General features: G+C 37.8%; 2 protein-coding genes across 8 annotated transcripts in view; both read right to left on the bottom strand.

The window, feature by feature from the left end:
* Positions 1-3,589, bottom strand: LOC105830372 (juvenile hormone epoxide hydrolase 1). Its single transcript, XM_036288266.1, is given in 7 exon segments — positions 1-246; positions 331-565; positions 682-699; positions 702-844; positions 970-1,321; positions 1,843-2,011; positions 2,122-3,589. Coding segments are annotated over 7 exon segments (1,293 nt in total). The 5' UTR covers positions 2,302-3,589; the 3' UTR covers positions 1-50.
* A 270-nt stretch (positions 3,590-3,859) lies between these two features.
* LOC105836324 (thyrotroph embryonic factor) overlaps positions 3,860-19,741 on the bottom strand; it is a 50,893-nt gene continuing 35,011 nt past the window's right edge. For 3 of the 7 annotated variants that reach the window (XM_036288268.1, XM_036288270.1, XM_036288273.1), the window contains 5 exons: positions 10,579-10,724; positions 9,053-9,290; positions 8,278-8,429; positions 7,937-8,074; positions 3,860-7,477 (listed from right to left, as the gene is read on the bottom strand). In XM_036288268.1, the coding sequence (XP_036144161.1) occupies positions 7,391-7,477; positions 7,937-8,074; positions 8,278-8,429; positions 9,053-9,290; positions 10,579-10,724 (761 nt within the window). In that variant the 3' untranslated portion in view covers positions 3,860-7,390. The remainder of the gene's footprint in view (positions 7,478-7,936; positions 8,075-8,277; positions 8,430-9,052; positions 9,291-10,578; positions 10,725-19,741) is intronic. The other 4 variants (XM_036288271.1, XM_036288274.1, XM_036288269.1 and 1 more) reach the window with 3 other exon arrangements.

Genomic DNA, 19,741 nt, shown 5'->3' with positions numbered 1-19,741 from the left:
TAAGTATTAAAACATTTAAATATATCTAAAAGATCCTTTTTTTCTTGTTATTATGCTTGTTTTCGTATATTCATTTTGTCGATTTTAGAATAAATATCCTCCGCAAAAAGCTCAGGTTCTTCAATCGCTGGAAAACGACCATTTCGCTCTATATAAATAACATCTATGACATTTTTAAGTCTTCCTTTTAATACTGATGCTTTGTTTAAAACATATGAAAAACTGTTGAGTACTTTTACTTCGGTTCTGTAATGAAAATATCACTTAATATTCACATCTTATTATAAAAATAGTTAATAATAACAATTTGTAATGACGATTATTCCATACGAATTTAAAAGTTCTTCAACAGGTTCACTTTTCGAGTCGGTAAACTGTTCGGCATATACTCTCATGGCTGTAGTTATACTCTTTGATATCCAATATATCATTAAATTATCAATCAAATCGTCATAAGAATATTTTTTTAGAAATTCTTTATTTATCTCGGAATAGTTTGTGGCAATCAAAAATTTTTCAATAATGTAGCTTGCCAAAGCGGCAGGTGAATTATTTAAAGCCACTCCTAAAATGACGTGAAATGCTTTGTAGGTGCTAAGTTTTCGAAATTGTAGGCATATGTCCTACTCTTCGTTATAATTGTTTATTTAATTATGTAATATATAAGTATTTATTATCTACCAATTGTCTCCGGTTCATAGCTTGAATTTGAAAATATTTGGTTTCTGTTAGGAGTTTATTCGACAACATTACTTGTTTATTTATTTTTGCCAAAACTGAATAAGAAGGAACTTTCTCGTGCTTGTCTAATAACGCACATACATTGCAATGTGTACCTAATACACTAAAATTTTAATAAAATATTTATAATTGATTATATAATATATAGTTTGATATTAGAAGGGAATCTTTAAAAAGATTTAATAATATAATCTTTAGAGAGAAAATTAATTTTTAGAAAAAACTTACTGTTCTGGAAATAGAGTTGACATAATGCGACTGATAAAAATGCCCCAATCGCCACCTTGAATACAAAATTTATTATGTCCGAGTCTCAGCATAAGATTTTTTAATATTACACTCAAATGAACACATGAAAAACCAGATATAGGAGGTGCACTAGAAAAACCAAATCCAGGCAAGGATGGCACTATTACTTCGAATACAAAATTGTATTTTGATTTTGGAGTAATTAATAATGGTATAATCTTGAAAAATTCCATTATTGAGTTAGGCCATCCATGTAACATCAATAGTGGCAAAATTTGTTTTTCCTTAGGGACATCTTTTGGTTTTACATGAATATAATGAATATCTAAACCTGTATTAAATTTTTAAATATAAATGATTAAAAAGTTGCTTTAAATGATTCACTCTTAGGCAACATACATTATTAAAAAGATTCTGATTGCCACAAAATAATCCGAAATAAATAAAGAATTTTTATATTAACATATATTTATATATTGTGACGTTTATAATTTAATTATTCTTTCAAGCTTTTTTTCTGTTAAATATATGATATGAATTATATAAAAATAATTATAATAATTGAAATAATAAGACTGAAAATAGCAAGAACAATTTAAATGCATTTGAGTGTTATCATAAATTAGAAATTCGATTTTATTCTATTTAATGTTGATTGTGCACACAACAAATCTTATAATTAAATAAATTTTGAATTTTTCAATTAGTTTTTTTGAATGCAGTGTTTTGATATGGTAAATTTTTATTTTTATTATTGAGATCTGAATTCCAAAATAATTAATTTGTGGAACATATGATATATGATTGCTAAAATTATTACATTTTCTATTAAAATGATTATGTTTTTTTTACCTTGAATGTTAGTTATAAAATGCGGATATTTATTTATATACTTTTGGCGATTTTGAAAATTATAACTATTTGCCCAGTAATTTAAAAGTTCCTGCATAACATCGTTAATATCACTTTTATTAAGGTCTTTTCTAGTATTTTTTAATCGAGTCTTTAAATCTTCAATAAGCTGAAAGTAATTTATCTCTCTGTTAATAAATTTTTTATTAATTCGAGCTTTTCGGTTAAACTTGCTTTTGAGTTAATCTAATATTAGAATTTTACTTATTAATGAATTACCTCTGGGAAAAAAATGATGTTACATGGTTTAATAGTATTGGTAATATTTTCATTCCACAACTTCTCTGGTATTTTTGGAACCTTCTGAATCTTCCTAGATGAAAAGTATTTCATCACAGCATATAACGCAGAAGAGCACATTAAAGTAATCACAGTCGGTAGAATATATCTCACACACATATTGCTCAATAATATCTTAACTGTATATAATTCAGTTTCTTTGTTATTTAAATTAATATAATATTCTTGCTTGATTTGCTTGATACATCTGTATTGAGCACTTCGTACTTCGTATGGATGTATAGCTACAACCTACTATAGATTATTGAATATACCCTTTCCAATATGTAGTTATTTACAAACAGGACTTAAAGGACGAAGAATGGTAAATAATAAATCTGCTAGATAACACATCCCATTTGTTGAAAATTAATCGGGATGTTAAAGAATCTGTAATAAATGGATAAATTTTATTTAATATGGTTCATTATTAATAAACAACTAATAAACTTTATTCAATAAGATGCAAATATATCGCGCGTGCGATATGTTTTTTGTATTTTGAATACTTTTTTTTTAAGTTTAACTCATCGTGTACAATAGATTCCTCTTCTAGAAACCGGTTTCGATTCTCAAGGTTTTCATCGGTCTATGATCAAAGTGTGAACAGTTTACTACAGAGTCAGGTCCAAGAAACTATTATTCCATCGCACCTTATGCTCTCATGTTGATCTATAAATTGATTTATGAAAAATTTCTTATGCTACAGATTGCTCGCAGAATTGATTCCAAGCATGTCTTAATGAGAATCGTAAAGCTTTATCAAAATAGCTATGACGTATTATTTCAACACAATGTTTTAAGTTTTAAGTCTTAAAACAAAAAGCTGTTTTCCAAATATTAGATGTTGAGGCATATAAAACAATATAATGGTATAAAATTAAACGATAAAAGAAAAGAAATGTTTGATTTTAATAATTTAAGAGAATAATATTATCATACTTTGTACTAATTTATTATTTTTTTAGTTCGATAATATTTTTTATTTAAAGTTTTCAAATTAATATGTATAGTTACATTAAAGTACTTGATATTCAAGTAACTCTAAAAATTTTTATTTCCTCTTAAAAATAATTCTAATAGTGTTGTATTAGCATCTGTATAAAAAGTATCTCGAGAATATGAAAAGTCTTTATTGACATAAAAATTTTTACGTGTGTATAAAAAGTGAATTTTTTTTGGAACTTTATATCATTTTTTGTTTGCACGCTATCAGGGCATGACATACTGAACTTTGAACATTGCAAGAAGTAACTAAAGTTTCTTTCTATTTGACTCTGTCTGCTGATTCATAATTCAATACTTTTGTGACGTCGTTACTATTCAATACATTTCGTTTCTTATGCCAAGCGATACCACATAGGATGCGTGTATTGGCTAATAATACAATTTGTATTCTATTCTTAGTTTAAATGAGACATTTCGAAATTTAACTTGTGGCATAAAATATATATATATATATATATATATATATATATATATATATATATATAACAATACATCGAATATTTATTGCATTGATAAACTTGAAGTCGAGTCTTGAATTTGTAAAAACAATAAGTATACTAGAAAGAGCCAAAAATTATTTAATAAAAGATTAATCACCTATATTATAGATATATTCAAGAAAATTGGAAGATGTTCTTGGAAAAATAGGGTATGGTGTACAACCGTAGGATTCAATTAAAACAATAACAAATACATATATTTCTCGAAATGTGATACAATAGAGGTTTTCTTGTGTTGGTGGTCGTATCTAATTTTTCTCATGTTTTTCAAGTTTTTATTTAAGTGGATCGGACAGTTATTTATCGAAGACGCGGCGGTGTCCTCTATCTCATTTTCTTACCATTCTATTTGGAGCAAAGCCGGCGGCCGCGTCTGTCTCTCTCGCGCTGCTATATAACTCTCTACTATTTTATTTATTACTATTTTTATTTATCAAATTGCGATGTGTGTCAATCAACTAACGCGCTTCTTATAGGCCAATAACTTGTGTTGAGATCCACGTCATATCGCACACTCAACATCATTAATAGCTTTGAAAAAAATAATCGAGAGAAGGATCACTTGAATTTCTTTATCGTTAACACGAGTGATTTTCAATTATTTAAAAAACATGATAAAAACATTCTCTCTGACTCGAAGTTTATTATTTTTAAAACTCGCATTACAAACAAATTGTATGAAAAAAGATCCTTTTTCTTGTCTAAAATATACAAAATTTTATTTTGTTGCTTTTAATGACGCCAAGTGTGCGTGATAAGCAGAACACATGCGAGCTGATATTGGCTCATGTTAAATTTCAAATAGGTATTGCAAATAACCGAAAAACTTCCTTGCAGCCTACGTTATACGCTTTGAAGAATGACATGAGAAACTTTCGTATACAATCAAACGCGAAATTCTGTTTTTCGCGATTACGCTTTTTCGCACGCAATACCATGCTACTTTCTTCTTTAACTCATCGCGTCGGATAACAAGCCATGCAATAGCTATTTTATCAGATAACATACGATATATGATTTATTTTCGAAAAATAAAATTTTGTGCCGCTACAAAATTATCTGCGATATTATCGGGCGAAGGTATTCGCTAATCTGCCGACGCAAGATATCGATTTAATAATTCATCGCGCGGAATTCTCCGTCATTTACGCTGCGTCTTTTTTTCTTCTTTTTTTTTTCGTTAAAATGTGCAAGGCAATCGTGAACTGTAATCGGACGATTTCGTACGTGCCTTTCGGCAAATTACTCGAACAAATATAAGACATCGAACGTTTGGGATCATTGCACTCGTGCATGAATATATGTATAGCAGACTGTGTCCGCAACAGAATGACTCTGACGAAATCACAATTACGTATTCGCAATTTTATTCGTAAGAAATACGCGTATAAAAAATAATTAGCGCGGTGGATGTATGTACAACATGCTCGAAGGATTCGAAGAATGTTGCGAGAATAAAACGGTATGTTTCCATGCGCGATCTACGAAATTGTCCTGCGACAGCTGAAGCGGATTAACCGTCAATTAAACGCGAAGTTGAATTGAAATTTCGTTTTATCGATTCTCTTTCCCCTTTCGACCGATAAATTGATGTTATAGGTACAGAACGTGTTTCGCGTTTGCGCATCGAGTGCTTCTCTAATACGGTTAAAAGAAACCTCAAACTATTACGTATCGTTGGTACACAAATCATGGACGAAAGTAATGAAGAGCTTCGCCCTGCCTTTATACTTAATTATAATTTGAAATTATTATTACTCTTTTTTGTAAATCAATCGAGGCGACAAGATTACAAATCTCGCTCGTCGTTCTGGTTATTCGCCCATGTTGCTGAAAACGCACGGTGCGTCGGTCGCTATTATTGTCACTAAATTTTGCAACGAGCAGAAATCGCTCTCATTCAGGTGGCGTTCAATCTCGCATTGATCTGTACAATATAGAATTCTCTCTCTCTTTCTGTAGCTATAAATTTTATAGCTATTTCATAAAAAGCGCATATCTCCTCATCGGTTCCACTTTCGCTCTCTCGATCGCCGTCACCGATTCTCACGGTGATGGAAAAATAAACATCTAAAAACTTAAAAAGAAGATAGAGGGAGGGGGAGATGGGGCCAGTGCACGCGAATCTGTGCAGCTAGCTTACATTTAAGCACGATGGTCGTAACTTCGTGTCTCGTGTACATGTAATATTTTTTTTTTTGTTACTCTTAAGCGACGACGCCTACGATTATTAATCCCGACGATGCACGCGCCCATCTGCATTGAAGGAGATTACGCGATCCGATCGTCGGACACGGTTCGTTTTCGTTTGTCTCAAGTTTCCACATTGGTAAAACCCCGTCGAAGGTACAGCGCGTAACGGTCGCTCGTCAGAGACTAACTTGATTACATTCTTAAAATATATTTTACAAGAGGGCGATCCCCTGTACAAAAGTTTGTTCGCTACGCAACAAATGAATATCTCGGGATGGGCTCGTCCATCGCCCCGTGCCGCCGACGATTTTGTGTGGGCCAGCGGGTGATAAAAATTGCGAAAGAAGAAAAGGGACAGAGCCGCGTCGCGACGCCTTCCGCGCACTCCAAGTGCAACTCCTCGCGTGGCCGGATTAATTCGCTACACGCTAAAAGAAAGATAGAGCTAGGTAGATAGATAGATTCAGAGAGAGAGAGAAAAGAAAAAAAAAACGATGATGAAAACGAAATACGTATATCATCTACCTTATGATTAAAACAACTAGAATCACTTGTGTACCATCACCACGTGGGATACGCTACAGTAATTAACGCATTCTCGGAGAACCAGGATAATAATTAGCCCGTGCGCAGAAAAGCGTCGTGTTCTCCCAACCACTCGCTCGCCTCCGCTCCATGTCGACCTAATGATACAGCTCTTTACGTGTGGCAGTGCTCAGCCCCGACGAGATTCGTCCCTTCGTCGCCGAAAAAGTATACGATTTCAAGAATCTCGCACCTTTATTTTCTCCATTGCTTCTCTCCTCGCTCATTAATTCCATCCCGTTCGTAATACAACTCGTATGCTGGGGACGAAATCGACGTGTCTCGTCGTGCGCTGCATGCACGAATTTATTTACGTGTAATGAACGCATCTCCTTTCTCAAACGCATACTCATGTATGTGTATGTATGTGTGTGTTTTGTGTGTACGTGTGTGTGTGTGTGTGTACATATACACACTTTTTCTTTTTACTTCAAATATATACGTATACGAATATATATACATACATATGTTCTTATGTGTATGTACATTCGTATATGTAACGCGCACGCACGCGTATATGCCTATGTGTGTATGTGTGTGTGTATATAATCTAACTATACATATAACTATTTACAAGTGTAGAAGTTTTCTAGAGCAGGACAAGGAGCGAGGACTCAATAAGAATTTTATTCGAGAGTAAGAGAAAGAGAGAAAGAGATTGATAGAGAATAGAGGATCTTCTCGGAGGAGGTTGGTTGTCGGCTTTTAGGGCGGCGGCAGTTCGGTTCGGGAGGAGTTGGTGGTTTTCGCCAACCTGCCCCGCATCCCCTTCGCTTCCACCGCGGAGGCGAAGGCTGCTATGTGCTGCGACTATAAGCGAGGGAGTTGTAACTGGGTATGATGTGCACCCTCGTGTGTCCGCGCCCCTCTCTCTCTCTCTCTTTGCGTGTCGCTCGAGCTGGTGCATGGCTGACCACGGGGTGTTAGACGTCCGTGTACTTGCTCAGTTTGTCGCGTAGCAACATGTTCTCATTTTTTAACCGATCCAGCTCCTGCCGCAGACCCATATTCTGCAAACGAGACGAGAAAGTCAAAAATTCGGCCTTTCCCTCTCAAATAAACAAAGATATTTTTTCTTTTAATCGACTACAAGCAAATATTGTATTTCAAATTTAATTATCAAAACGACAATCTTGTGATTGAAATAGCTGGCATCGGGCTTGATGAAAAAAGGAAATGATATAGGCAGTTCACAGAAAAGCAGCTTATAGTCTGCAGAAGCTTGATTTTATATATCCAAGCAGAACAACAGGTTACGATTAAATAAAATAAATTATGACTTTTAATAATCATTTTGGAGCCATCTTTGCCATTTTTATATCATGATTGTTTGTTTTGCTTAGACTTTTTTTAATCGTCAATCTTACATTCTTAAATGTCGCCGACAGGCGACAACTAATATGAAGCAACTACATGGATAGATGCAATCTCTCTAGCGGTTTCAAATGTCCAGTCGTGAGAAAACTTACCTCTTTCTCGAGGAAGCCGGCCCTGAGTGCTATCTGGTTCTCCTTCATGCGGCGCGCGTCTCGCGATCGTTTCGCTGCCATGTTGTTCTTCCTACGACGCGCCCAGTATTTGTCATCCTTCAAGTCATCCGGAACGAACTGCAGCCGCAAGCGGAAGAGAGAAAAAGAATACAAGAACGTTAGAACGCTCGTGTTCACTTGCGTCGCAATAGAAACGTGTATTCGCGACGAGAAACTTTAATTCTACTTCGATATAGCCGATAGCAAATTTGTCGGCGTCGGAAGAACCGTCACGAACTTTATTGCCGAATTTATAAAATTACTCAAATGAATTGGCTCACCTGCTTCCGCGATTTCTTGATCATAGGTTGGGGTTTGAGCTCCTCATCGGAAAAGGCCCGGGTACGTGGGTCGAAGTCTCGCCCCGATGAGGCCATCGAGAGCGCTACAAGAGACAAGCCATATTGTATTCGTGTCGACGAGTCCTCGGAATCTGTCGCGCGGAAGGGGAACAATCGACAATGTCGACGTTAGTCTAATTTGTTGTGATGTACTCGACAAGCACGACGTTATCGCAATACAGATTCTGAGATAGCGTAGTATTTTTTATCTTCTCTCACTCCCTCACTCCCTCCCTCCCTCCCTCCCTCCCTCCCTCCCTCCCTCCCTCTCTCTCTCTCTCTCTCTCTCTCTCTCTCTCTCTCTCTCTCTCTCTCTCTCTCTCTCTCTCTCTCTCTCTCTCTCTCTCTCTCTCTCTCTCTTTCTCTCTGTTGTAAAAATGCGACTATTATTATTTACGTCAAAGTGCAACTTCTTTATACCTTTCTTTCGTCGGTGTGTTTTTAGCCTGCTTACTTTCAGTAAAACTTTCCATTTATGACTTTCTATTGCATTTCTCTCTTACTCTGCTCTGCTCTTGCACTTTATTTTTCTTACAAGTTATCCAACATCCATATTTGTATATTATCGAGTAAATTCCGTTTGCTAAAAAGATATTCAATACTGGTATTTAGAAATGATATCAGAGTGTCTGAAACACTTCTCAGGATCTCGATATCGCGAACGACGGCTACGACGAGGAATAGTGAGAGAATGACAAGGCTGTATTCTACTCACTAGAATCCGCGGGAGAGGGTGGGTTCAGGGTGTCCGGCGAGCAGCATTCGCTCGGCGATGGTGATCTCTCCCGCTTGGTAACTGGTTCCAAGTGTAGACCCGCTGGTCCCTGGTGCCCGGCGGCCTCGGTGTTGTTGATTTTATGAAGCTGGCTACCTTGCATGGGACCCTGTCCACCACCAGCCACACCGTCGACGGGGATCCCATTTTCGGAAAGAAACTCATCGAGATCGACGTACTATTAACAGAGATCTGGGGTGTCATTTCCGGGATTATCTTGTCAAGTTTGAACATAGTCTATCTTATACGCATTTCTAGATGGATGTCTAGAATCTGCATTTTTAACAGATTTATAAATAATAATAATATAATCACATGTGTAAAAAAACATATAGATTTTATGTCAATATATATAGTTAATAACGGATTTAGTATTAGGGCGTTAAACGTTAAAGAGTACGCAGTCGGTTAATGTTTTATTTTGAGTGTACAAATTTTCCAAAGCTCTATAAAAAAAAAACTATCATAATATTTTAATACGAATGTGAAAGCAGTCCACACTCTATATAACATGCTCTTAATTTTGAAATAAAACGCATAAAAACATTGCCAAGCGGAACTTTTGAATACGACGAAGAAGTATGCTTTCGCAGAAAACTCTTTCCATTTCTATTTCATTTTGCACTTTGTAATTTTGCCCCGTTTCTTCATCGAAATTCAAGCGGCGTATCGCGATGGAAGGAACGCAAGCGGTGAAAGTTAGCGAAAGATTTATGAAGTTTTATATATGCTTTTTCAAAAATTACATTATTTATACAATTTATGCGTATCGCGCGGAAATGCTTTACTTATTATCGTATACTCATGTATAGCAACCGTATAAATGAATTGTTTACGTAATATTGAATGATATACAATTGAATATTGCTTCCTTTATGGAAGCTTCGTTATTCTATATAGGAAATTATTTGAAAGGATGTACTTTTTCAATAAGTTATTTAGACAGTTTGGCTACAAATAATAATAGAGATGGAAAAGAATAGCCGAAACTTCCTCGATTCCGCCGAGGCATAACGGAGAAAGCGACCGCTATCGTCGCGATTGCATAGCGGCTTAATATTCGGCTTCCCGGTTTCTCGACCCAGGAAGACGAATTATAACGGAGTAAGTGTTACAATGGTCCGCTACATTGATTTTTCATTCAATTACGTAGGGTGCGTATGTAGCAATTTCCGGGACAAATGTGAGTTTTGCGGAACACATTTCCAAAATTGATGTTATACCAAGGGAAGTGTAACATCCGAAGCGACAAATTACTTTACAAAGAAGATATAACTTGCCGCGTTATTAGAAGTAACGAAAAATCACACAAAGAGCCATAGATTGCGTCAACGTATAAATATTCAAAAGACAAAAACGTACGATACACGATTAGTTTCAATTTTTAAAGCCGATTTTATTTTGTGGAACTTTGGGATTAAATTCAGCCAAACTATAGGCTTACCGTATCGCGCCTTTATACATACATGGTTTAATACCTTCAGGTCGGCATCGTAAGGCAAAGTTTTGTCCCAGAGATTGGGCCCGAGAAAGGCGGCCTGCGCTTCCACGTTGCCCCAAAGCTCGCCGTCGGCATCCTTCTTTTCTTCTGGCCCATCTTTACCTTGTTTCCCTGCAAATTCATGATTTGATTATTCATGATTTTTAATTACATTTCCTATTATTAGACCGATAATTATTTTTGTGAATAACATCAATATTATTGTGATTGTTGAAAATCTATATACTATTCCATTACGAAAAATCTCTTTTTGCGAGAGTATTTGTATATTCAAATCGCGCGGAATTCATAACCGTTGTAGACAATTTCTGATGATAATTTCGGACACGTAGAGGTAGAACGCCATTGACAAGCAACCTGTACATTCATTTGCTTTTGTGTAATGCGCTCTTCTCTTCCAAAACTTTCGTATAATGTATTCTTTATCACGGTACTCATTATATAATATGTGACAATTTCCAATTTTACACATCTTTCGGTTTTCTATATCTTTTCGTACTTTTTCCTACACTCTCCTAAGACTTTAAAGAATTATACTTAAAAGAGTATTATTGACGTAGAAAATATACGAATATAAATGTATAAAAGAACTTAATGAGCATTTTTACAGGCTTTTTATTTCATTTCTATGTAATGTTATACATTATTCAACTAGTGACGCCAAATGTTTCATTGTGTCATTTGTAATTAAAATTCTCACGCGGAGAAAAAGAGTGCAAGATAGTCGATAGCCTTGAAGATGCTCATCCAAAAATAGTAGGCTATATCCCAGAAGCATCGTCTTTTCCACTCTGCTCCTCCTTGTCTTCTTCTCTATACGTTCATGCGATATTGTTTTTTTAAATATATAAATGCCTCCATCACATTTATTAATAACTGTGAGTTGCATCGATATAATAATTACAAAATTTGTCGCATGGCAATATGCATTATTTTTGATTGAATGGATGATCGTATAGATATGTATACACTTCCCTAATTTCTAATTGCATTAAGATTTGAGAACAGTTAGATTCGTGTTTCTACTTCGATAGTTACAGAGTCTCGGGGAGTGTCGGGTCGACTGTCAAGGCTATGAGAACGTGTCTTGTCATGCTACGATGTTAGCTACTGAGAGATATCGGACGGCAATAAAATGGATCATGATAATTACGATGATGTTAATAATCATGATGATAATGATGATGATTATAACGACAATCGTGTTTATAATTATGATGATGATTGTAATCACGACAGCAATGCTGACAATGACAAATGATTAGCATGTCTGGTAGCAAATGTACTAAACAGTTGCGTATTAAACAAAAAATAAACGGTATATAGTTTTGTATTTATATAAAATAATGAAATTTAGATTTTGGATCGCAACGTCGAATTACCCCTAACAATTCCTATTAACAACATCCTTGCCATCCTTTTGCGAGCTTTACCATCGACTGTAAAATATTACCAACGTAACTCTATTCGACAGTATGCTAATTCCGACGCTTCTCCAATTTTTTTTTCCACTTTGGTTTATGGAATATCGACTTGGCAGTCCGCTCTCGCGCGTACGGTCTGTCGAGGTTTTGCGGTTTTTGATGTGCCAACGCGCGTTCTATTCAACTATTGTTGCACTCGTGCCTGTAAATTCAAGGCTACATTCACAATACCGCGTCCTGTCCCGACAAGTGTGTTGAATATACATTTACGCAAAACCGCGAGATAGGATACTCGCGATCGGAATCTCTCTCACAAAAACCTTTTACGTTTAACAAGACCTTTTGGCCGGCGCCAAGAGCGGGCGCGTGGAGCCCCGCGGGGGGGAATCGCAGCTTTAAAAGAAAAATGTTAATAACATGCATTCGTGTTACAGTACAATAAAGCGAATGCAAGAGGTATTCGGCCGACCGATTACCGGTTGGGCTAAAAATAATCGGCGTCCAAGCAGCGACCGATTAAAGGAGCGGAAAGCGAGATCGCGCGATCTCAAAACCGTGCTCGTAGCGTCGCCTTAGGCGCGCCGGGATTTCTCCGCAGCGTACGATGGCTAAACAACTAAACAACGGCAGCCCGTAATTTGGTTCAAGGCTGCTCGTCGACCGGCCGGCTAACTCTGCGGAACTAATCTCGTGTTGCGAGGCGGCATTACCACCGATACTGCCGCCGCCGAGAGAACGGGGGGGGGGGGGGGGGGGGAGTAGCGGCGTGTCTCGTTCGGATACGATGTAATCGGGCCGGGGGACAGCCCGGGGGGAGGGGGGGATCTTCCTGATTTTATCCATTCATTCACCGAGAACTGCATTTCCGTACCCCGACGTGTCTCCGTCTCTCTTGCACTCCCCGCGTCCTCGTTTGTTCCCCTCTTCCCCCGTTTATTTACAATAGTCGGCCTTTGGAGATAGCCTCTACTATACTCGCGATACCGGAAACGCGCGATTTCGACGCGAACTCGGGCGCAAATGGCTCCCTGGAAACTCGTACCTTTTTACAAATTTATTTAGTTTTCATGCGAGCAATTTTTTCGGGCAAACGACGAAGATTCGTTTAAATAATAACAATTAACATTGATAATTAATACTTATTTAATAAGAGGTTTATCTAGTTATATAAGCACGCTTCAGTTATTTTGTTTTTTTAGTTCTTTGCTAATTAATATTAATATTATATGTGAATTCTGGATTTAAGAGATTGCATTTGTTTAAATAAGAATTAGTAATGATTTGTAAGTTGGCGCTCTACATTATTAGAAAGTATAAAGAATTTTGAAAAATATTAGGTAGAAACGGCATTATCTTTTAATATTAGATAATTTCATTATATAAAGAATTATTACTGTTCTCTAAATTAAAACGAATTATTAAATGTATATAACAGATGTGGCTGTTTACTGCAAATGTAAATGATTTAGCCATAAACATAAATCTATGAGCGGTCTCTAAAAGTTTCATTGGCATTACTAACGTTCATTATTCGCGCAAATATCAATGCTAACTAGTTTCAGTTGCATTTTGTTAATTGCACCAATAGAGAAAAAGTACAGATAACGAAGTTAATTACAGTAAACGTAAATACTTGCATATCGCAGGTACGTGTTCTACTTTTTAACGGAACGATGACGGAGCCATTATTTATGTTGAAGAAAATGACTACAAAGCATTTTAATTTTATACACATATGTTAATAGGCAAGTCAATATAGTAAAATTGGAAAATATAGTAATCTATTTTCAGTAATTTTTTTTTAATAACTCCTTAAAGAATTGTGTTCTCAATGAAACCGTTTTCGATCATTTTATTTCCGTCACGTCGTATATTAAAAGAAAATGATTGAAGTGCTGTGCAATCTTAATAAAAACGCGATTCCTTAAGAAATTATTGGACGGTGATATTGAGAGAACCTTTACTATAATTTTTCGCGGTGGATCTGTTGGTAATTCGCAAAGATGATAAATCGGCTAATAAATCGCTGACACTTAAATGCTGCTTAAATATTGAAAACAATAAACCTGCCGAACCCGCGGTGCAGCGCTTCGTTGTTTAGATAAACGCCTTGGCGGGATGCTCTTGAGATTACACTTAAGTGACAAAACCACATCATCGCTATGGCGTACCGCACATTCATACTCGTCGATGGATTTATCGATCTTTGCGAGACCGTCGCGAGTGTGCTACGCTGTGTCATTCGCAGTTGAAGATCTATAAATTTCATCCCTTCGCAAAACTTTTTCAGAGTCCCAAATATCTTCCTTTTCTCATAACAATTTTTCACGTTGGAAAAGTAACAAAATTTTTGTAGAAACGATTTCCAAAGATATAATTCGGTCGAACCATGAAATAGTTTCCGCTTTTATTTTTTCCCTCCCCCAAACTCATCGCTCCAATATCGCTAGTCATTTACGTAATCGAGGACACGCGAACGTCTAGGCAGGTGAACACGCGAGGGTGCCCCATGAATGCGTTTTTGGCATAACTCCCGCCGTTCTTCTCGCCGATAATAACTATAACCACCGGCATCTAAATGTACATCTCGAGAGAGCCAATTCATTTCACCTGCCCCCGTGAACAATAGCCGTGCCTCAGACGTGCTTCGAAATATCAAGTTACGAACGCTCGTCGTTCTTGGCTCTTTGATCTATCGCTCGGGGGTGGCGTTGTGAACTTTCAGTTTAAAACTCGTATAGTGGAAGCTGGAAGTGGACGCTTATTCCGCGAGTGCAATTTTTCTCCGTCACAATGGGCGCACGGCGCCGTCGATAAACCTTCCTCGATCAATCGAATCTACGATACACACAATAGCTCGTGGGATAGGCCGTCCGTCCGAAATAACCATTGACCAAGGCCGCAGGAAACCTTCTCCAAACAAATGCGATATGTTGTTTAGCCATCGCTACTGCTACCGCGACTCCATCGTTGCGATCTATTTTCGTGATTGAAATCGCAAGATAACCATAATATTCGTTTATAACGCTATAAAAGCTGTAATACATTCCGCTGAAGCTAATCAGACTCAGATTTCAAGAGATGCCTCGGTAAGCCTAAATAAATTTTACTCTCGGGCCTGGTTTAATTTATCGTTTCCTAATTTTTGGAATTAGAATCAGATAACAAGGAATTAAATCGACATTAAAGTTTAATCTATGTTGATAGAAAAATGTCTTAGAGTGAGAAATATTATTTTCAATTTTTAAAGCGCAATTTTGTTTTACATATAAGATACAGAAGAAAGAACGAAGGGATTATTAGTTTCGGATTTCGCGATATTTCATTATCTCAGAAGAAATAAATCGTAAAGGAAGTTTTGCGAGGGTTTTGACATAAAAATTTACGAGATTATATGCTATGCGGTAAAATTTAATTACTTTACCGGTTCCGCGAAGGGAAAACATCAGAGGGATTTTAAATTCAATCGGAGCAATGTGAAATAATCACGGCGGACGTTCAACGAGCGGGGGGGGGGACGTCAAGTACTCTGGAACAGCACTTTCTTGTGGTTAGCTCTACCTGGAAGGGAAAATCAAGAAGGCAAACGCAACGCGGAACGCGATAGACTAGACGGAAAAAGAACTTGACTTACGATCTGTAAATCTCGTGCCGTTGTCGGTATGTTCCGATGATTTGTGCGTGCGGTAAGCCACCATCGTCCCTTCTGACGTAGCCGGCCCGTAACCGGCATTAACTCAAATTCTATTATAAAACGCGCGGAGGTACCTCTCAATTGCAGGGTACACACCGAGGAGAGTACGTTAGCGGCGTTACAATCATCGCGCACATGATGAAAAGTTGCACGGACAAAAACTCTCCGAGTCGCGCGGTACCTCGTTATTGCATAACTCACACGCGCACGTTCGCTCTCTTCCGCCTGAGCCTCCTCTTTCACCTTTCCATGCATCATCGAGGAATACTAAACGTGTAATCCAAACGTTATTAGATTTAGGTGACTCCTCGGGAGAGAGAGAGAGAGAGAGATATTAATCCGTCGGGCTAGCATTAGTATGTAATCAGTTCCCCCCTCCCCCCCCCGAGTGCCGGAAGCGCGCGCGGCGCAGCTTCTATTTTCCCAAAATACTTTCTCTTTTCGAGCACGCTCTAATTAGCCTCCTTTAATTATAGGCGCGCGCACCGGCGCACGTGATGACTGCACGCGGAATGAGAAAGGAGTTATTACGCGCGGCGCGGGTGGCGTCGCACAACACCTTCGCAACAGGCCGAATCATTGTATTGTAATGCAATTAATATTATCGCTTCCCAAACTGCTCTCCCGCGCTATATATAGTCCGCGGCCGTATTGTATTATTATTACACCGCGCGCGGGGTGACACTTCCCACGCGGGTTTCCCATGCGGTGGCGTTAGGAAAAGGCATTTCCTCGTTCCTTCACTTCGTGCAGAAACGTATACCCCATCGTCCAGGCGACCGAAGCAGCGTTTCCTAGAAAGTTTTAACTTCTCCCTCCCTCCCTCCTTCTCGCCTTATCGTCGGCTTTTGCACCATGCACAATGGCGCGTATGTTTATCGGCCTTATCTCCAAGACCATTGCTTCGAGAAGCGCCTTGTGAAAATGCAAGCAAGAATTATAGCGTAGGAGTCTCATATGTTTTCTTAGATTTTTCGCCGTGTGCGTGTATGCGCACGCGGCGTTATCTTCAGTCCCGACGCGACCTCATTTATTCCTATCGCTACTTTTTAGGCGCGGCCGAAGAGTCTAGTGACTCATAGATTTTTCTTGAAAAATTTTTACACCAAAGGTGGTTTCGAGAGCGATTGTAGTCTCGGCCGAGTTTCCCCGCGAACGGGACCAATTGAATAATCACTCGATCTAACTCGGGGAATAAATAGAAGTATGAAAATAAAAAAAAAAAACGGTCTAACGTTACGTGCGCGATAACGCGTATTAACACACGGAGTCACTCATACATTTGACGTCGCGGAAAGGCGATTATACGCGAAACCATTATTAGGGAATCCTTTGAATTCACGTTTCATGCGAAAGCTTAAAAGTCACGTGCACGTGAATGTGCGAATGTGTATGTGTTGTACAGCGGCCCGAACAACTAAACCGATTACAGTGATCAATAGTGTGTCAGATCAGCTCGCTCGCCGTCACTGTTGGCGCCCGAAGAAAGGGCGCATTTCATTAACGAGGCTCCGAAGCGAAATAAAATAATCACCGCGCGCCGTGTAACAAACTTTTATCGATCGGATCTTAAATGTCGATTAAATATCGAATTCTCGGTGGACATGAAATTGAACAATTGTCCGCCGTGAGGTGTGAACAGGTACCGCAAGGACATACATTATCGACGGTGAAAGCGATACGAAATGGTCGCGAGTTAATTGGCTCATAGCATTTTCATCGGTATCTCTTCCGTTATTTTCTGCAACTCACATGGACGAGATAATGTAAAATATCGCAGAGAAACATGGAACAAATTCTGATATATAATTGCGATATTTCTTAACGTACTTATTTTTTTTTTTTTTTTAAGAAAATATTCCGTGCATATATAATACACTGTGTCTAATAAACTATGTAGTGTGCATTCGCACACATAAATTCTCGAATGCTCATAAATTCTCTTATCTGTAGACGTTAATTTTTACGGATTAGATTACTTTGAGGCCTGCTAATGAAAATAATGGATATTTTATAGCGCCACTTTCTCTTTCTCTCGATTATTCACCGTCAACACCTCGAAGGGATCTTTACACGTTCTACGATTTAGTTTGCTGAATAATAACCGAGAGAGAAAATAAGAATCTCGGAGTGAGGATGTACAGCGAGTATTATTGTCCGTTTATGATTGCATGTAACTAACACGCAGTGAGCCACGAAGTCGTCCTTGGCCGCTCCTCCAAGTGTTAGACCTCTTAGAAATGGTTTCCTATCGCTTGTCGCATGAATAAAGTTCGCATAATCAGCAAAGCGCACTTCGAGGCCCTTAGGCTCCCGACTTTCGGAAAGATCTCACGAATTTTAATTCTTTCAGCGAATTAAAACACGCATACGTGCAGAGTGTCCATAAAATATTCAATTTCATTAATACTTAAAAAGTGAAATGTGATTAAAAAATATATACATAGAGAGAAAGATTTAATAAACAATTGTGTTTAATATGATTCAAAAATATATATTTCTTTATTTTTAATAAATTCTATTAAATAAAGAAATGTCTATAAAATTTATTAAAAACAAAGAATACACGCTTTGAAATAGTCAAACAAAACTGTTTATTACATCTATAAGGAAACCTTTCTCTCCGTGTGGCTGTCACAATTATGTGAGTTGTCTTTGTTCAGGATTCACGTGTGTCAATCGTAATAAATCAGACGCGAAGCTTAACAATTTAACGTGTACTTGTCTAACGTGCGGATATAATATGTAGATAATTTCGATAATAGCAAATTCCGCTTGGAGCGCTAGAGGAGTACTGTTTACGCGAGTTAACCCTGAACAGATGTGGGAAAGAGTAGAAGTTTAACGAACGCACGAATACCGGTGTTTACGTGAATTTTAGTCGATACGACTGCACACACGGTGTGCACTGCAGTGCTGACACCGTATCGTCTGGCGTGTATCCGGATTAAAACCGCGTGCGCAGATTCTCTCGTCGGGCGCAACGCAAATCCATGATGTGCGTATAGGCGTGTATGAATATGACTTATGTTAGAGAATTCGCGCGTTGCGAAATGAAAAACGGCGTGTAACACACAACGGTCGTAAAATTTGCCTCGTGTCGGTATTCATTGTACATTGTTACGATCGCGATGATTCATCGCTACGCGCAAGAAATTAATTCACTATACATCAGACTTTATGAAATCTTTAGTTGAAGATAAAACATTTCATTAACATATCTCACATGTGTTTGTCTTTGTTTAATTTTGTCGTGTTTCGATATTGAAAGGGAAACATACCAAAAATATCAAATACTGTTTTTATTGGGTCTTGAAATATTCATCGCTCATCGAAATTATTTAAAAGAAATCGAACGATATATCTTTGGTGATTGAATTGTCACTCGCTGATCGATGTTCCGAGTTAGAACATCGGCCGTCTCTCTTAACCTGGTTAGTTATGCCTCGAGAGACAAGCTCGCCTCATAAAGAGTGAAACTAGGCTCGCTAGTATCCGCGTAACGCGAAAGAGAGTGAAAGAGGTTTTCGCTTTCGTTGGAGAGGCCTTCCCGCTTCCTCAAGCACGACGCAGAACACACCGGTGGTCTTTCGCGCGCTTCTTTCCTCTTTACCCGGTGACCCACTCTACGATAGGTGACAGCGTATACGATGAATTCATCCTGCTTGATGACGTCTACACGCCAGAAAGCGTGATGAGGGATATTTATGCATAATTAACTACATTCATAAAAAAAAATTACGTCTATTTCCAAAACATTCGAAATTTTTTTAACGAAAAGCTCAAATATAATTTTAACGATTTTCCATGTGAAATAGAGAAGCACCTTGTGTGAATTAAACTCCAAAAGCGCGGACGCGCAAACCCGTTCGTTAAAAGCGTAAAGATCTGCATGATCTTGTTAGCGTTCGTGTCGTAGATCAGACAGCAACGAGTTTTCTCGTTTTACCTGTGTGACTCGAATCCGTCAAGCGAGACAGCGTATGAGAAACACAGCGAGTGATATCACA

Source organism: Monomorium pharaonis, chromosome 6, assembly GCF_013373865.1.
Source record: "Monomorium pharaonis isolate MP-MQ-018 chromosome 6, ASM1337386v2, whole genome shotgun sequence".
NCBI lineage: Eukaryota > Metazoa > Arthropoda > Insecta > Hymenoptera > Formicidae > Monomorium > Monomorium pharaonis.
This window is presented reverse-complemented; position numbering and strand designations above follow the sequence as displayed.